This window comes from Mya arenaria, chromosome 8 (assembly GCF_026914265.1).
Source record: "Mya arenaria isolate MELC-2E11 chromosome 8, ASM2691426v1".
Lineage (NCBI taxonomy): Eukaryota > Metazoa > Mollusca > Bivalvia > Myida > Myidae > Mya > Mya arenaria.
In genome coordinates, this window is record NC_069129.1 from 30,366,490 (window position 1) to 30,386,938 (window position 20,449).

Here is a 20,449-nt window from a genome sequence, read left to right on the forward strand (position 1 = left end):
TTATTTGCTAAAGTTATGGATATGTCTACAATATTTGTAAGAAAGTGAAAATTTGAGAATTTTGGACAAATGCTTTAATAATAAATGCAGAAAAAAACATGATATGGGTAGTGAAAAATATTATATGGATATAAATTACTCACTTTAAATTTGGTTGTAAGAACTGGATATTTTGTGTTGTGATAAACAATGGGATGTGTGTATTGAATTCAAAGGAATAAGTTAGGGAATTGCAAGGAATATTCTATAAAATGGCTTCCCCAGGCAGGAAGAAGTTGGACCTAACGGAGTTTGAGGTCATTAGGAGTTCTTGATAATTATTTTCTTTGCTTTTTTTCTTGTTCTTCATTAATATTGGATAACTTGATCATGATAATTCTGTTTTAAAAATTTGAGGCCTGAAAAGATTAGATAAATATCATTTACTGTTTACCAATTATTAATTAACAGGCGGCACTGTTTTGGAGATGTTTTCATACCAAGGAGGGTGCTGATTTCAGTGTTGGAAAAGTTACTTAGGTGCAAAAACTACTCCTAGAGTTTTAAGTTGACACAATTGCCCCAAATTGTGCGAAAACTACTCCTAGAGTTTTAAGTTGACACAATTGCCCCAAATTGAAATGCTTTATAAAGAGTTCTATTTTTTATGAGATGACATTTTTTTTGTGATTTCAGGTGAAGCGCCGTGAGGATGCGATGAAGAGACTCAAGATGGACTACGTCAACCTACAGGAGATCAATAACAAGCGGGAAGAAAAGGTAAACATCACTACATTTAAGAAAAAAGTTCTTTTGATTTACACTTTTGCACACTTAATCATAATTCTATTATTTGATTACAAAAAAGGCTTCAAGGGGAGGATTACATACATTGGCTCAATTTTTCAGAACTTTGTTAAAGTTAACAACGTGATTAACAAAAAAAATTAATGATGTGCTCACATTTTTAAATATAAACAATAACTGATACAACAGTTGTCTAAAATCTTTTTAGAAATACACCAGTTCATGTATCCATTTAACTTCCAGGGCAGTTACTATTTCAAAGTTAACAACAACGCCGTGAACAAAGTTGTAAACTTTAAAGAGGTTTTGAACTATCAGCCCATTGTGTGTTTCTTTGGACTCTGTTTGTTATTTGTATTTAGATTAATTGTTTTAATATGAGTAAAGAAAAAGTTTTGTACGAAATTATCTATTTTGGCATTTTTAATGAAACCTCTTTCATTTGCAACTTCTTGTTTGATTTGATAATGTCCTGTATTCTAATAAAATCAATCCATAGACATTAAGTCCTTTGTTATTCAAACAGTTGAAGTTTAGCTTATATAGGCTGGAAAAGATGGGAGAAACTGTAAGTTGTGTGACTGTCTAAATGCGTGGTACACCACCCTTGTCTAAACTAGCTGTTAAAATCATTAGATTTGCACAAGTCTATCTAATGGCCGTATTCCAACCAGACCTGGATGAATTTCCTCTTTAACAAAACACTGCTTTTGAATGTTTGAAAGTATATGTAAATCACCTGTCAAAGAAATATTTTAAATTTACTAAAATTTACTTTTCTTTTCTATTTGTAAACTGTACAGTTTCCTTCCATCTTTTCCTGAAACAATTATGGCTAGAGATAAAAGTAAAGTCAGAAAAATTAGTAAGAACTGTTTTATTAGTGTATAAAGCGAAGTAATAAACTATTTTCGAGGGAAAAAGTTTAGTTATTGTCATATTCCTTTGTGTCATTCTGGGCGTCATAGCAAAAAATCTTGAACCATTGCTATAGCTCATTTATTAAGTATAATGTTGCAAGGGAGACAATTCATACATACAAAGCAAGCCCATAACTCTGGCTAATATTATTGTTGAGTTATGCCCCTTTTTCAACTGAAATTCAAGAGATGAGCATATTTTCATTGATTTTCAATGGGCACAAAAGAGGTTGATGCATTATCTTGTTAAGCTCATTTGACCTTAATGATTAAATAAAAAAGCATATGATTTAGGTACAGATAAAGAAATATTAACCTTTATTAGTGTTTGTTTTTTTATAAATAGCTGTGCGGCCACAAATTCCTCAGTTAAAAAAACATTTTTTTGCGTTTATCATTGTCAATTGAGTTTAACACTATAATGCACTAAAATGTATTCTACACCTTTGAGTGTCATGAGGTACTTTGAAAAAACAATTAAAAACTGCATTTTAAATTGTGATATTCTATTCAATCAAACAGTTTTTGGAAAGTGGAGTAAGTTCCAATATTGGCAAAACCGTATCAAGCTTTTACTGTAATTTCTAGTCATGTACTGAATATTTCATTCATACAATAAATTAATGCCAAATGATGTATATTCGTTGTATGCTTATACTAACACTGATTCCAACAATTATGCCATTTAGAATATGTGTTGCATCATAATGAACTTTGGCACAAAGTCAATCTTTTTGTAAATATGAGTTTTTGACAGAGGATATAACAAGAGTAGCCATTCAATACATTTCTTTAAGAATAACTTGACCATGAATATGGTATTCTATCAGAATGCGATGTCAGTTATGACAACTATTATTATTCCAAATCGAAGTTCTATGACTTTGTGTTAAAACCAGTCTGTGATGTGATATAATTTATTTCTTTAGTTAAGCTTACAGAACAGAGCAGTATAATGCTTATCTTCTCGTCTATAAAAAGACTATCTTCTTGTCCACAAAATTTGAGGATGTATGCCAGAATTACGAATCAAACAACAATTCCACTTATATTTATTGGTTCCAAATGGCAATAGCCGAACGAAATTGATTTTGCGACAGTTAATTCCTGAATTTCCTCCTATATTTTAATGTTGCTTGATACCTTCTGGCATAAAGCCCTTACATTGATTCACTATAAAATCATGAATTTCATGGCTATTTACACATTTCTGTTACCAAAATTCATTTCAAATTCAATGTTTCATTCCATTTATGGTTTTGATATGATGCAATCTTTGTATTTTGTTAACAGCAAAAAAAGTCTGAGAAATGTTTTGTGCTTGGTAGTTAACATATATATGTGATTAAGAAAATGATCGATTTGCTAATTTTGACATATATTTTTTTCAGATCAACCAACTTGAGCGAGAAATGGAGCAGCACAAAAATCAGCTCCGTACTGCCAACACTGATGTTAGTACTAAAATTTTGTAACTCCTTAAATATTATTTGAAAAAGTGTCCTGAAAATAATTTTCACCACTCTTAATAATAATCAATATATACACATGTATAACAAACATCAATTTTGACTGATAGACCTTAAATACTTACTAAATAATGCATTTATGGAAAATATTAATTACTTAAAACAAGATTGCAACCATGTATTTAATAGCGGAAAGTGCAAAAATATTAAAGGATTGGTGAATGCTAAAAGATTTCCTGTGGTCGAATATGGTCTCATAAGATAGAAAGACCGTGTTTTGTTTTTATTTCTTTATAATTTAACTTGGTATCCTTCATAAGAATCATTGTTTTCGACATTTATTCATCCTTTTTGGAATATTAAAACAATATTATTAATTGTTGTAAATATTATTTGGGAACCATCTTTAAGGTCTATATATTTTTGCTTATTCTGACTGTTGGTGCATTTTATACTGCAAAGTTTTGTCTGGATAGTTCAACTAGAAACAAAAGAATTAGAAACTGTTACAAAACAGATCTTTTTAGCACAGCAAAGTCTGGCTTAAATCGATATCGGCAAAGAAGACTATCACCTGTGGTCCTGTGCAAGTTAAAAAATATTTCAACTTACCTTTTCTTCGAAAAAATAAGTTGGGCTATTGTAATAGCCTCGTGCACAAATGTTAACCAAAGTCATAACTCAAAAATGCTGCATTGAATGTTGTGTTATAATCATTTTCCAAATATTCTTCGTCAGATTGAGAGTAAGAAAAGCAGCATTACGAGCCTGGAGTCCCAGGTGGACGATTTGAAGAAACGCAGCTCCAACCAGATGGATGAGATAAACAGGCTGGAGGATCAGCTCCGTAACATGAATATCGAAAACACCTCTGCGCAGTCAAAGATTGACCAATTGCAGTCTAATGTAAGTCCATTACCAGAAAAGAAGGTGAAACGATTTTATCTTCATCTCTGTTTAATATTGCCTGGAACCTGTTGCTTCACTTTTCGATTTGTGTTTCTTTCATTATTAAAATACAATGACATTAAAGCATGATATCATAAGTGCCTTAACTTATAAGTACAATTATCACTTAAAGAAGCAAACTTAATTAAAATTATAATCTTAATTCTGTCCAATCCATTGTTTACTTGATATGATGTACATATTCAAGTAATGCTGATTTACCGTAATTTCTACAAACTGAATTTAATGTTTAAAAGACCCAAATCAAATGCTTAATGGCTTCTTGTATTTCAGTTGAATAACAAGGATGACTTCATCCAGCAACTAAAGGCCGACTTGGCCTCCATACACAGGCAGCAGAAGGACACAACAGAAAAGGTGGGTAGCAGTCAACAGTTGGTTTTTATGTGTAGCAGTCAGCAGTTGATTTTATGTGTAGCAGTCAACAGTTGGTTTTAATTTGTATAGCAGTCAACAGTTTGGATTATATATTTGTTAGCAGTCAACAGTTTCAGAAGGAACAAACTGTATGGTGGCATTGTGCAATGATTTTTCAGTTGTTTTAAGCCTTATCCAGACTTTCTTGTCTGACAATATGATCTTAGATTAAAAATTCCTTTAAATGATAAAAACACATCATCCGGATGGAATTACCCTGTTATGAGCTCTAACCTTTGGATTTGTTTGAACTTTTAAATTAATACAACATATTTTTATGAATAACACCTTTATTTTATGTGACTTAAAAGTAAGAATACTTCATACACTGATAATTGTTCCAACTGAAAAGAAATCTTAAATTTCCATTGCATTCTATACAGGTGGTTGTCAGAGATGACACCATTCAAAAACTCAGCGCAGACATCGGCCGTCTGAAGGCCAAGCATGAAGAGAAGGCCCATGAGTGTGCCAAGCAGACGGAGATCATTAAGAAACTTCAAGACGCCCTCACACAGTGTCACTACGACCTGGACGAGTCCAGGAAAAAGGGCGAGGAAGAGGTAAGTTTGTCTATGCATTTAATAAGTTTTTTATACATCATTAAGTTTGGTAAATATTTGTTTCGTTATTATGACCTGGACGAAAGTAGGAAAAAGGTTGAGGATGACCTTAGTTTATTTATGCTTTTAAATACACTCATATCTATGCTATAAAATAATTTCCTTTAAATCCTATAGATTTGTAAATCTTTGCTTTGTGGGCATAATGATAGATGTGATTACTATAAAGTTGTCATGTTTTTGGGTGATCTGGTTTTGCACACATGTAGGTTTAACTTGAGTAAATGTGAAATATGGTTCAGCAGTATGTTTGATAAATAAAAGAACAAATGATTTATAAACAACATTCAATTACTTTCTCTGTAGGATGATCAAGATTTACTTTATTCGCACATCATGCATTGAATTTGGCAAATATGATTAATTATCTGTAAAGCCAGCAATGAAATCGATCCATGTTTTTGGCCGTAGGACCATGTGAAAATTTCACTAATAAATGGAAATCTGTTTGCTTGTTAATCAGTGTCTTTTATGTTTGTTAACCCACATTATGTTAGGAAATTTGAATATTGGATTCATATGAATGATATATGTGTTATGATTACAGAAATGCCGTAAAGATGATGAAATACGTCACTTGCAAGAGGACCTTCAAGAGTCACAAGCACAATACAGCAAGTGCTATAATGACGTAAGTGACACCATACATTGGTGCAGATAATGGATTTAGATCAGTAAAGTTATTGCACCCTCTACCTGATTTATTGAAATTATACACATTAGCACATAGCCTGAGTTATGTATAATTTCAATCTCCACGGTAGTAGGTGCATTAATTTTTAGCTCCACTGGCCGAAGGCCATGGAGCTTATGTCGTCACAGATTGTCCGTCGTGAGTGCGTGCGTGCGTGCGTGCGTGCGTGCGTGCGTAAACTTTTACTTTAAACGACATCTCCTCTGAAACTGATAAGCGGATTTTGACAAAACTTCACAGGAATGTTCCTTTGGTGGTCCTTTACCAAAATTGCTCAAATGGTTCCGGTCCATTGCACAATATGGCCGCCAGAGCTAAAAATAGCAAAATCTTTAAACGACATCTCCTCTGAAACGGTTCGGCAGATTTTGATGAAACTTGACAGTAAAGTTCCTTGGGTGGTCCTTTATTAAAATTGCTCAAATGGTTCTGGTCCATTGCACAATATGGCCGCCACAGCTAAAAATAGCAAAATCTTTAAACGACATCTCCTCTGAAACGGATAGGCAGATTTTGATGAAACTTGACAGAATTGTTCCTTGGGTGGTCCTTAACCAAAATTGCTCAAATGGTTTCGGTCCGCTGCACAACATGGCTGCCAGGGCAAAAAAATAGAAAAACCTTTAAAGAACATCTTCTCAGAAACCGATGATCAGATTTTGATGAAACTTAACAGAAATGTTCCTTGGATGGTCCTTTACCAAAATTGGTCAAATGGTTCCGGTCCATTGCACAATATGGCCGCCAGAGCTAAAAATAGCAAAATCTTTAAACGACATCTCCTCTGAAACGGTTCGGCAGATTTTGATGAAACTTGACAGTAATGTTCCTTGGGTGGTCCTTTATTAAAATTGCTCAAATGGTTCTGGTCCATTGCACAATATGGCCGCCACAGCTAAAAATAGCAAAATCTTTAAACGACATCTCCTCTGAAACGGATAGGCAGATTTTGATGAAACTTGACAGAATTGTTCCTTGGGTGGTCCTTAACCAAAATTGCTCAAATGGTTCCGGTCCGCTGCACAACATGGCTGCCAGGGCAAAAAAATAGAAAAACCTTTAAAGAACATCTTCTCAGAAACCGATGATCAGATTTTGATGAAACTTAACAGAAATGTTCCTTGGATGGTCATTAACCAAAATTTGTTAAATGGTTCCAGTCCACTGCACACCATGGCTGCCAGAGCTAAAAAATAAAAAAACTTTATACGACTTGTCGTCGAAACCGATGACCTTTTTTCGATAAAACTTGACAGAAATGTTTGTTTGGTGCTCCTTTACTCAAATTGCCCAAATCATTTCGGTCCACTGCACAACATGGCAGCCAGAGCTATTAAAGTAAAAAAATTTTTTAAATAACTTCTCCTCAAAAATTGATGATTGTATTTCTATGAAACTTGACGAAAATGTTCGTTAGGTGGTCTTTGCTTGAACCTTTTGGCCTGTGGAGCACAGGCACTGATGTGCCTCTTGTTTTGTACCGTTTTGAGAAGCTTACCATGCAATAAGTAGCATGCATATATTGGAACAGCCTTGTAATTTATCCACATGCTACCTATCCCATTGTGCTACTGGTTACTATTCTGATATGAAAGTAATACATAAAATACACTCCAATATTGTATAAGGATGCAATAATTTTAGTCTCATTGTATCCGTGGATAATCAAAGGTTCTTAAACAGCTCGGTTATTGTTTCATTGTAGTAAGTAAATCTTGGTTTGACTTACAGATGTTGAAGGCTGAAGACGATATTGAGAAGTTGAAGGGAGAAAACTCAAATCTGAACAAAGTTGGCCAATCTACATCGGATGAGTTGTCTAACCTACAGGAACAAGTCCATCAGTTTGAGCTGGACTTGACCATTTCTCAGGAAAAACATAGGACATGCCAGAAAGAGGTAAGTCAGGTTGTAGGTTGGAATGGTAGTTTTATTCTGATGGATCAGTAATCTTCCCTGGTTGAACAAAAGCTTCAATTGGACATTAACATTTCATAGAGCAAACATAGGACATGCCAGAAAGAGGTAAGTCAGTTGTAATGATGCTTATAATCTTTTGGAAAAGATTTACCTGCTAGGACTAGTCCATCAGCTGGATTGAGAAATGACCATCGAGAAAATGCCCAGGTTGCATATTGGAAAAAATGTTTTTTTTGTTACCAAACTAAATTCTTTAAAGAATGAAAATTGTAATTTGTACAAAGAATTGGTAAGCTTATGATTAGTTTTAAACATGATATACATTTTATCAAAATTACAAAATGATTGCTTATAATCTGTATATCAGCAATGGTTGTAAATGGTTTCATAAATGTTCTTAAAGTTTCCCATATTATATTTTTCAGGTTGCCAGTCGAGACCAGGCCATCTTGAAACTGCAGACCGATCTGGATACTACGGCAGAAAAATATGCAGGCGCTGTAGAAGAGGTCTTTGTTTTTATGAAATCATTTGGAAGACTAAATAACATAACTTGACTATTAAAATCCTTTTGACATGTTGATTTTGGTATTTAAAGGTATTAATGGTGTTACAACCAGTTTACTGTCCCTTTTGTAATCGATGTGAGATTTACAGATAAATTCGCAAAGGATGTTCCTCATGAAAGACTTTTATTTGTAGACTTGCACATATTCCAATAATCTTAAAGTACATGAAATAACACAATTTTAAATGTAAAAAAGGGTTTGGTTAATCTTTTTACTATTCAAACTTTATTCAGTTCGGTTTCTCCTTTGCAGTGTAATCTACGAGAGGAGGAAGTTGGCCGACTGAACGGCAAGGTTAAACAACTCCAGCAGGAAATACGCAACCTCAATGCTGAGATGGAGGAGAGGGATGTTAGGGTATGGGGTTTGTTAGTTGTATGGTTATGTAGTGGTTTATGGAATTCAAGATATGACTTACTTCAGCAATGTCAATATTAAGGAGTGGGATGCTATTATTGTTGCAGATATTGTTATAGCCTTGGTGTTGCCAACGTTGTTATGGTGGGGGGGGGGGGGGTAGTATGTAAGCTTATTTATACTCGCACTTGGGCAAGGCCAATTTTCGGCAAGTGCTCCAATAAAATTGTTAGTATTTTTGGAGCATAGTGAACAGACAGAATGTAACCATGGTTATAGCTACCCTGGTTCCTTAACCTGCATCAATTTATAGCACTGTCTCAGGGGACTCCTATTCAATGTCCCTTCCGACGATTAGTATTTTTTAGTGATGCGACTGGGAATCAAACCTGCGATCCCAGGATTGACATACGATCATGTTTATTTTTATATTTATATGATTACATTTTTTTCAGGGGGTTCGGGACCAGAAAACCATCCAGCAATTACAACATGATCAGGAAATTACTTTGCAAGAGGTAAGAACTACCCCACCCACCTAGTTTTACATTAAATAGACTGGGTTGCTGTTTTTTCGCAAAATTTTCAGGGTTTAGACTGGTTGCACTTAATGATAATCATGTGACCCTCAAGTCCTGTAAATCAGTTTTTTTGGGCTGGCATTATTGAAAAAAATATATATATATATTATTTTATGTAATAGTTAGAACATAATTATGTTAATGATTGAGAATGGCAGAGTTAACAATTGTGAAAAAATGGATGAAAATCTATAATTTAGTTGCAGCCAAAATTATTTTAAAGTAATTCAGTACTTGAAGGGTCACTTTTAGATATGTGAATAGGTACTTTGGAAATATAATTATGTGAAATAAAACCCTTTTTCAACAAGTGTCTAAATATAGACAGTTTAAATGCTTATTGCATAATATGGTAGGCTTTTATGTCAGCGTTATTTATAGTTATAGATGTGCAGATTTTCAGAATGGTTAAAAGTATCAGTAAAAATACTATTTCAAGTCTTCAAATAAGATTTTTTTTCTGTTTAAGATATCTTTCAAGGCTGTGTTTTCCACAACACAACAAAAATAAGATACTGGCTGTTTATATTAGTAATTGTAAAACTTTGTGTATGTTTTTTAAGCTCATCTTTTTTTCAAAGAAAAAGGTTGACGTATAAATGTCAATAGCCTTGGTGTCATTGTCGTCGTCATCGTTAATCAAACTCTTAGCCATGACTCAGAAACCATTTAAGGTATTTTAATGAAACTTCAAACTTATATTGCTAGAAACAATATACACAGCAAGGGCCATAATTCTGGCTTTGATATTTATTGAGTTAGCCCCCTTTTTGACTGTAGAATATCAGATGAGTGTCCCCATTCGCACGCCGGGCTCTTGTTTTAGATGTATTTTTATTTCAAAGTAATAATTATTTAAACATGTTTTTTTTATTAATATGGTGGGCCGATTGTCTAGAACTTTGTTATAGTTAACAATGTTGTTAACATCATAATTGTTAACTTTCAAATCAGTATTGCTCTGGAAATGTCATGGAGACAGTTGTGATCTGTTGTATTTCTCACAAGATTTGAGACAACTGTTTCAGCTGTACTTTATGTGTAAATATGTGAGAACATCAACGAAAAGTTCACATTTAAGAGTTAACAAAAATATCATTAATCATGTTGTTAACTTTAACAAATTCTGAACAATCGGCCCAATCATCATTTAAATCAATCAGAGTAAATTAAACATTGCTACATTATTGTTGGTGCTTTAAAAAACCTTTCATGGTTAGGTTTTAACAGCCAGTCTCTTGTAATGAATTTCTCAAAAGTGGAATTAGTCAATTGAAGGTAATTGAATGTTAAGCTTAAAACAAAGCATGAGGTATGTGATCATGCATGGCAATAAATTTGATGAAAATAGCTAAATCCAGTCCGAAATCACTCTGCATTTGCATATTGTATGAATGCCAATCGTTTCGTAAATTGTTTGTCTAGAATTTCTTTTAAAGTTAACACAGTTATGAAATGTAAAGAAGCAACATTGTTGATTTTTTTTTTTGAGCAAACTTGAAAGCATGTTTCGAATAAATTCTTAATTTTGGTTACATTGTATTTTTCCTTTTACTGCACATTATAGTGGTACGAATTGACTAGATTTGCTATTTGTTTTGTTTATTTCAATACACATCATACAAAAACAGGTAATCGCGTACATTATTAAAGAGTTTTTTGGCCTGGTAATGTTTTTAATAGTATCAATATATGCTTGAGCCAAGTATTGATACATTGAAAAATGTCCAAATCATTTTTTTTTTATTAAATAACAGCTTGGTCGTCAAAAGTACCAAATCTAGTCAATTCAAAGCATGGTTTTTCTTGGGTATACTGATCGTCTTTCTTCATTGTTTTGATAGACGCAACATCAGGTATGGAAATTAACAAAAGATTTTCTTCAAGGAGACGCTTTATATGTGTTCATGTCCTTGGAGATTGTTTGTGTTCTAATTCTGTAGGCGAAATCTCACTCCTGTCTTTATTAATGTATAACAATCTTTTGAAAAAGATCCGTGATGACTTCTTATTTTGTAGTTCACTAATTCAGGATAAACAATTTCATAATTATTTTCTCATTTGAAACGTGTATATACAGTCAAACCCAGTTGGCTCGATTTCCTTGTTGGCTCGATTTCTTTATACTAATGGTAAACTTGGCTCAAAATTCTCGTTAGCCGGTTTTCTTTATACTAAAGGTAAACTTGGCTCGAAATTCTCGTTAGCCGGTTTTCTTTATACTGAATGTAAACTTGGCTCGAAATTCTCGTTGGCCAGTTTTCTTTATACTGAAGGTATGCTTGGCTTGAATATTCCGAGGCTTGAGGTATTTTCACCTGTACGTAGGAGTTCTAGCCAACAGAGTTTGACTGTATAACCAAAAAAAAAAAGAATTAAAGCCATGAAATTTGAAATAAATTAATGGATATAAAAATTGCAATGTATAAAACTATCTCTCTGCTATAATTAGATGACACTTACATCTAACTTCTACTAGATTAAAGGATTAATGTGGAATGGTTAATAAGTTAATCCCCGGATGAAATGTATGTAGATTCTTGTCAACTGTTTAGAATTTTAGATTTCTCTTAATCTCTTGGGTTACGGTGTCAAACACTAAGTGCTGAAATTTGGTTGAGGACATTATTTGTTCTTATAAGAGAAACTGTTTTAGATGTGGACTCCTACCGATAAACTTGTAGATGTCTTTGTAGATGTGATGTCGTTCTATCGGCATCGGGAGAGTCTTAAAATGAAACAAACTATTTGGTAACTGGATATTTCCGGAGAAATTAGATATAGCCTTAGCAGTATGATTTTTTAGGTTCAAGAAAAGAAATCCAACTTGACAAAGAAACGTGTGTCTCCAGGGTCTATATTAACTTGTATCATGAAATTTAAAATTAAATAAGAATTTACTTTTCTGAGCCTGAGTCTCAAACTTGGACCAAGAGAAGTGAAATCTTAATTTATTTAAAATTCTCACGTGAAATTGATCAAAATGTTGAATGCACTTACAATACCTCTTCATTTCATTTCAAGTAACTGAAATATGATACATAATAACAGGGATGTGATTTTTCAGCGGATTTCCGTGGATATCTGCGGATCCAATGGCTCCAGGAACAGCCCTTCACCCCCCAAAAAGAATAAATAAAAAACAAAAAATCAATAAATAAATTTTGATTGCTCCTTTTAAATAATCTTAGGAATGGCATTCCAGTTTGCTTCAAATTTCAAGCCATGAGAGCACTCAAAGGCCTTTTAAAAAGTTTTGCTGGAGCCGTCCCCTTGCCGATATGGTTTCAGCCCTTCAGCTGCTTGGTCAATCACATCCCTAAATAAATTACCTACATTTATGTTTGACGCATTCTTCTAATAAGCCTAATGGCTGAAGACTAAATGCTTTTTCATTATATAATTCTTGTGACCTTGTCACTTCATGTACCATACTTTTACATGTATATAAATATCCCATATTTCATCACTTTTTGATAAATGCTGCTATTATGTTTTGCACTAATAAAGGAATGAAAATGCTATGTTATGACTGCGCATGAAGTAAATTGAATATTAAAAACTCTGATTTGATCAATTTAATATCAGAAACAAAGAAGAATTCGAGATTTTCTTGTATAGACAATTATCTTCGATTTTTATCAATTAAATCAAATTAAAGATTAAATATTAATCTCTATTGTTGAAAAATCCTCAAATGAAAACATAGTTTTAATTGCAATTTTCAGTTATTTATATATTTCTTAAGAACCATTATATCCAGTATTTAAACAGATTCGAAAGGGCCAATTGTATAGAACTGGATAACTTATCCACTGGTTATATTTTGGTTAGTCTGCACATCCAAGCAATTTGATTGGTCAACAGTAATTATTGCATAATTATTGACCAATCAATGATTAATATTTTGACTTACTTGATCTGAACCATGGAATTAACCAGTTTTATACAATTGGGTGCAGAATTCCATATTATTTCAAATAAAATTTGTTGATTTTTTTATAAATCCATTTTAGATTAAGAACCATCTAAGAACCATAGAGCAGATGAAAACAGACATGCAAGTCATGAAACAGACACATAACAGCGAGGTGAAAAGATTCCAGGGCGACGTAGAAATTCTCAGGTCCGAGCTCACGGCCACAAGAACCGATCTAGAGGATAGCCAGCAGCAGGGGATGGACATGTCAGCCAATATAAAGGCGTTGAATGATGAACAGGATCGACTGAGAAATATGCAGGAGGAGACAACTATTGAGGTTTGTTATTTCATTCCATTTTCAGCGTCAAATCATAAACCTATTGACTAATAACATAAGTGCCCTATTAAACGTAATAGGCTCATGTTTTGTTTTTTTTGAGAACTATGCACGCTAAATAGGAACCATTTTTTCCCATTCAGCAAACTTTTAAATCTACTTAATTCGATGATGTGTCATGTATAGTCTAAAAAAAAAATAAAGCACCAACTACACTTGTGACATTGACTAATTGTCTAAATGGTAGGCATTGTCAAAAGCAAATTGCATTTTTTTTCAATTTGAGTTAAGGTATTAGCCTTGTTCATGTCACAGAATCGGAAATAGACCCTCAAAAGACCAGTGGCACCTCTATTAGAGCTTATGCTTTTAATAGGACATTTACAGTAATTTTGTTATGATTTAGCTCTTTTTGTTAGCATATGAAATGAAAAGGTTGATGTTTGAATGATTAAAAAGTGCCTATGTAGGTTTTGAATAAATCAGGATCCGTTAGTTAAGATTCACATGTTATATGGTAATATATATATATATATATACATATATATATATCACTGTTTTTATATTGTGGAGCAAGATTGAGCTTCCGAAAGGACCACACTTGCTTCAAATCAAATGAGAAACATGTGATCTAAAAATCATTTTGTGAAACTAAACTTGAAATAAACCTTCATCATGACTTGTGTATTTTCTCCATCTTAGATGCAACGCCACCTTGACACCATCAAACACCAGGACAAGACAAATTCAGACCACAAACAACAAGTGCTCGTGCTAGAGGACCAGTTGAACAAAGCGAGGGAAGAGTTACAGGTCCTCGACACAACGCTTACACAGTACAAACAGAAATACAGCCAGAGCAGTCAACAGGTAGGGGGCTTATCAGCTGGTGTGTGGCTTATCAAAATGCACAAAATGTTTTTTTTATTGGATTTTTTATATTTTATTGTTTCACATAATGCAGAAAACGACAACATAATAATTCCTGTTAATTCCTTGGGTTATTGTGGTAAGCGCTAAATGCTGAACTTCTGTTTAAAGCTTTTAGGTTTGAGGGGTATTCATGCCAGTCTATAATTGCAAAAAAAAAATTTTAAGTTGCTCCTACAGAAGAACAGTTATATATCTAGATGGTGTCATTTTTTTCCAAATGAGGATTTTTTCATGATAGTTAAGTTTTGTTTCTAAACATTTCTAGTTTTGTTTCTAAAAAAATTATTCATAATTGAAGAGACTGGAATTTTTGGTAAGACAAAATGTTACTTTTGAAAAATTGTTTTGATGTTGTATGATAATTTTTTGGTTTGTTAATGTTTATATGTTTTCAATTGTTTTTGGTAACTTTGCCATGTGTATAATAAATCTACTCTGGGTTGAAAATGGTTAAAATTTGTGGTAAATCATAGTTAATCATTGAGCAAATGTTTTACATGAATGACTGTTCATCGTAATACATTGGAAACTACCGGTACAAGCCCAATAGCCAAACATTTAGCAAAGACCCTGATTAAAGGCACAAGATTAGATTATCAGGTTGGCCTCGCACTCGCTCCTCACCAAGTCATGTCTTGCTATTGATTCACGGCTTGGCGTATGTGATTTTGGTTAGTGGTCAAGTCAGACAAGTGGGTTTTTCTCAGGGTATTCTGGTTTTCCCCACAACACAAGACCACCCTTCTCGTGCAACATCGTGCCAGCGAGAGTGACTTAGTATAATTTATCATAACTTTCTTCACAATCGTTGTTAAATATATTGTGTTTAACCAAAGGGCACAAGGTTAAGGCTGACCAGACACTGAGTGAGAGACAAACGATGTTAAAAACAACACAGACATACCACACAATCATGCATCAAAATATCTTAGTATAGACTTAGTCTGAAATATCTTATTCAAAATAATTGAATATTTAATCGTGCTAAAAATTTGTTAAAAAAATCGATTCTAAGGAAATTAATGTTTAACTGTTTTAGGTAACTCATCTTGATGGCACCGTCAAAAACCTCCAAGAAAAACTAGCTGAGTCTCGTAACAGAGAACTTGAAAAAGACAGCATTAACGATGCCCTCCGCAACGACATCGATAACCTCAATAAGATGTACGCAGAAAGCAAACATGAGGTGGAGAAATGCGAGGACGTTATCGAGCAGCTTACCACCGAGCTCAATCAGGGTCAGGAGGAGCTTTCATTAGCGCAGACGCGTATTCTGGAGGCAGAAGACAGTATTAAAAATTTGAAGGATAAGAACGGGGCTTTGCAAGAAGAGGTTGGTACTGTTAAAATTAATGTTTTTTGGCTAAAAGCATTACTATCGCTTTAAGAAAATTGCATAAAAAATCTGTCAAAATAGTCAATCTGTGAGAGTGCAGCTTTAAGGTAATGCTTTTTTGACATTTTTGAAGTTTTGGGGGAGGGTTAAATAAAACCAGTGTTCTGAATATGATTTCTCAACAAACAAACATAATATTATTCTCTGATTTTCAGTCATACAAGTTTGAAGAGAGATCAAAACGTCTCGAGAATGAGCTGCTAACATACCGCGGAGATCACAACCACTGCGACCAAGAATTCATCGAAAAGGAAGAGCGAATAACTCAGCTGGAATACACGCTCGATGAAACTCAGAACGAGCTACACAATAAGTTACGAGTACTTTCAGATCATCAGGACCAACTGAATGAGCTCAAGATTGACTTTGCTGGTGTCCGAGAACAGAAAAATGCTGCACTCAAAGAGGTCAGTGTTAGGAATGAAGATTTAAATAATTTTAGCATGTAGAAAAAAGATAAAGTGTCTGTTTTAAGTTATTGTTTTACTTGGAATGTATGTCAGAAAATAGCTCAATGGTTTAGTGTTTCTTTTATCATACACCCAACTTTAAATAAATATATATCCTTATATCTTGTACTTCAATTTTTTTGGATGTTCATTCTGGGTATAAACATTTTTTCTCCATATATTTTATACAAGTGGCACTGACTACATTCTCATTAGTGTTATAACTAATGCGTTATAGGAGGGTGTTGCACCCTGCCCATTTTTAGTAGCACCCCTCTGCTCTATTTGAGACCATCATGTGTACCCTTCTTAGAATTGAATTATAAATTGGTTTGGTTTTTTTAAAAGCTTATAATAGTATTATAAATATAATTATACTACTGGTTGGAGAGCAGTTGCCGGCAGTTTTTGCATGCTTTTGAAGATTTTCTCGGTAGATCGAAATGTAACGGAAATAATACTTACATTTTATTAAACTAGGGGTCAAGGACTACTAACTTTACAATATTAAAATTTGTGTCATCACGAAGCGCGTGCCTAATTGGGGCCACAAAGGGGGTAATCAATTAGTGTCATTTTACGGATTATGAGAAGCAGTACACGGCAGTTTTATTTCAGTACCGCTCCTTGACTATAAAACCGATATTTATCGGCTTATTAAGTTTTTTTTAATTTCCCCATAGGGCGCCTCTATCGAACAGGGAAGTAATACTGGTAACCAAGCGCTGGAGTAGTCTCGCTTTAACAACGCATCTAAAACCACACCATGGATACATAACATTTTGAATATGTCTCAATATTGTTTGAAAGCGATTGACGGGCAATATGAAAATATCATTTCAACAGGCTTTATTAAAAATACATTTTGCTGTGATTCATCGACGAATAATCGTTCATAACCAATACTTGACTGTCGGTAAATGCTAGTGCTATAATTAGATATGCAAATTTATTCAATTGCACTTTGTGTTGGATTCGATGCAAATGGTGTTGCTTGGATACGGTTCTTTTTTACCATTCTCACCTTTTTTAAGAAGATTTAAAAAACAAAACAAATAAAAAGCGATTGCCGGCTATTGCTTTCTGCCGGCTACTGCTCTCCAACCAGTACCTAAATGTACAACTACTTAAATTAATCAAATTCCTTTAGATTTTTGTCAAATTTTTAAATTCTTAGCCCGATGTGTCCTTTAAACTCTGTCCCTTTTTTGCATCACCCTGTCCTTAAAACCTGGGTAATGCCATCATATGTATTTAATGTCCTTTGTTTCAAAATTTAAAGGAAAGAAAGAGCAGCTAGTTCAATGCTGAACAAAAATCATACAAGTTTTTTTGTAATGCATTCTTGATTATTGCAACCCTTACCCTGATCAGCTCTGTATTTTAACTATTTTCAAATCTTTCTCTTTCAGATTGATAGACTGGAACAGAACTGCGGCCAACTCCAAATGAACCTAGCCTCGGCGCAGGCAAGACACAAAGACGATGTCCGACAATTAGAAGATCATATCTCCAAACTGGACGGGAATCTGCGTCAATCCCTGGCACGTGTTACGGCTCTCGAGCAGGAGATTGCGCGTAAGGAGGATCAAATTAAGCGTAACGAGCAAGAAATTAAGGCGCTGAAGGAAAATATGCATAACAAGAACGAAGAGGTGAGTAGAATAGACCTGTCCGGAATTTCTGAAAAGCTGCACTCTCAGAAATAAACAGTTTTGACCTTTTTGGGGGGGTCTCAGAATCAGCTCATTTTGGCATCAGTGCCTTCAATTCAGTCATAAAATATAACTCACAATAGTACAGATCTAAATTGTTTGGTAAACTGCCAAAAATTTCAATTTTCTTAAAGGGATAGAAATGCTTTTACCCACAAAACATCAATTTTCAAACACAAATATGAAAACTGTGATCTGCTCTTTTGTCAGCATTCTTATATCTCTTGTTTCCAGACATTTACTTAAAAACTGGCTCATTCCAAGACATAAATTTATTATTATTATTCAGAAACTTGCGAAGATTATATTTAAAGTAAAAAAATCATCTCCTCTGAAACTAACCAGTCCAAAGTCAATGAAACTTTACAGGAAGCTTCCTTGGGTGACCCTGTACAAAAATACCACAAGGGGTCACAATTTCCCGCTTAATACTAAGAACGTTCGCATTTATTATTGGTCAATAAACAATAAGTGGCCACCTGGCTGCGTTGCCACCTTAATCGTTAAGAAGACCAAAAATAAACACTAGTTATTAAGTTTAAGTTTTTTGCTAAAGTTAAAAATTGATTGATCTATCTTGCAAAATAAGTTTGTTGAGTTTTCAAAAGTTTGTTGAGTTTTCAAAAAAGTGTCAAAATCATGATTTAATTGGAATGACAAATTTTACATTGAAAAGCCAGATTTCAATTGACTCTTCAGCATTTTATTCAGAAAATTTGAGAATATTTTAGGATAAGAGACTTATCAATGCCTTTCTTGCAAATGTTTTAAAGTAAATCCTGGAGGATTATGAAAAGGACATCAGTTAAATCTTATGATAGATAACATGCAGATAAAAGTCAGTTTACAAAATTTATGGACTTCTTGAATGCGGAAGATTTAAATGATTGTCTGATCATGTCTTGTCAGAGTTACTGATTTGTTAAAAAAGTGTAAAATAAAAATCAATATAAATGATTTTATAAATCTAAATATTTTTCCCATTTGTAAGATTTTAATATATATATATATATATATATATATATATATATCTTGTATAGAGTTTAAAGCTGCACTCTCACAGATTTACAGTTTTGACCAAAAAAAAAATATGTCAGAATCAGCGAATTCAGTATAAAATAAGATAATTCATTATAGAACAGATCTCAAGCTTCGGAAAAAATGTAATGCCTTTAGCCATAAAACATCAATTTTGGAACGTCATTATGTAAATTTGTGATCTGATCTTTTGTCAGCAGTCTTATATCACCCAGGTTTCCAGACATTTCAATTTTGCTCATTCAAAGATAAAAAATAAGAAAGATGTCAAAACTGTGTCATTATGTGAGAATGCATCTTTAAATATTTTATTTAGCTCTTGACATTTCTGTTTTATATTGTATATCATGTTTTCAGGTACGAAAACTGTCAGATTTGCTACAGCAATGTGCAATTTATCAATTTAATGTACCACATGCGTTGATATATATTTTTTTTCATTCTTTGAAAAGCAATAGGAAAATGAAAGTTACTGTAAGCATGTACATGGCATTTTAAGGATAAATGTCTGTTAAGCCGTACTTAAAGATGATGAATGTTTACAAACAAGCTGAATCATGCGACATCTTGAGCAAACCTATAAATGTTCAGAAACCTGAATAACAACACACAGAAGACAAAATTGTACCACGCTAGAATTAAAAAAAAATGGTGTGCGAATCAACGACCTCTCACTCTGCAGGTGGACTTCACAGAGTCATTATTAAGATTAAATGCCGCTATATATCCAATAGCCAGTTACAAACAGAAGAGTCCACGGAAGAGGTAAAGGACATTTCCAAAGAGCAGACACTTTCATAAAAAAATGCAATAAAAGAAGAATTGAAGAAAATGGTCCAAAAAAACAATTCCTAAAGGGAGCAGCTAGACTATTCACATGCCAAGCTTTTTACCTAGTCATGTTTAACAAATGCTTGTGAATTAAACATTAAACATATGAGTCTAAAGGATAAAAAGCACATTTTAAACACAAAGCACAATGCAGTGAAAGATTTTTAAATGCAGGCGAAAGGATTTGAAACCAGATGTAGTGCATTATCTATCATACCAATTAAACCCCAGTAGCGGGGCGATTTTGACATTTTCAAGTGTTATACAATCAATGGCTGGTCTTTTACATCATTGTTTTTAGCAACATGAAGTACGTATGGGAGTTTTAAGAGCCACTTGTGGAAAATAGTGCCCTATAAATACTGACATATTCAAGGGGGGTAATTCTTGGGGGTTAAATAGGATTAGTTTCAAAGAACGACAAGTACCGCTTCTAAAATTTGTGAGCAAAGTTTGTAGCATGTTTTAACATGAAAAGCCACTGAAGTTTTTCACATTGAAGGTTCAGAATTAGAATGTTGTA

At 33.6% G+C, this 20,449-nt stretch overlaps 1 protein-coding gene across 21 annotated transcripts in view; it reads left to right on the top strand.

Annotated features, from left to right (window-relative positions):
• The window catches only part of LOC128242756 (myosin-11-like), an 86,277-nt gene that overhangs the window by 36,945 nt on the left and 28,883 nt on the right, over positions 1-20,449 (top strand). For 18 of the 21 annotated variants that reach the window (XM_052960040.1, XM_052960032.1, XM_052960042.1 and 15 more), the window contains 16 exons: positions 676-759; positions 2,229-2,243; positions 3,098-3,160; positions 3,914-4,081; positions 4,418-4,501; positions 4,945-5,124; positions 5,732-5,815; positions 7,610-7,777; positions 8,224-8,307; positions 8,620-8,724; positions 9,180-9,242; positions 13,322-13,564; positions 14,267-14,434; positions 15,537-15,830; positions 16,049-16,300; positions 17,755-17,997. In XM_052960040.1, coding sequence (XP_052816000.1) covers positions 676-759; positions 2,229-2,243; positions 3,098-3,160; positions 3,914-4,081; positions 4,418-4,501; positions 4,945-5,124; positions 5,732-5,815; positions 7,610-7,777; positions 8,224-8,307; positions 8,620-8,724; positions 9,180-9,242; positions 13,322-13,564; positions 14,267-14,434; positions 15,537-15,830; positions 16,049-16,300; positions 17,755-17,997 — 2,298 coding nt within the window. The remainder of the gene's footprint in view (positions 1-675; positions 760-2,228; positions 2,244-3,097; positions 3,161-3,913; positions 4,082-4,417; positions 4,502-4,944; positions 5,125-5,731; positions 5,816-7,609; positions 7,778-8,223; positions 8,308-8,619; positions 8,725-9,179; positions 9,243-13,321; positions 13,565-14,266; positions 14,435-15,536; positions 15,831-16,048; positions 16,301-17,754; positions 17,998-20,449) is intronic. The other 3 variants (XM_052960033.1, XM_052960053.1, XM_052960054.1) reach the window with 1 other exon arrangement.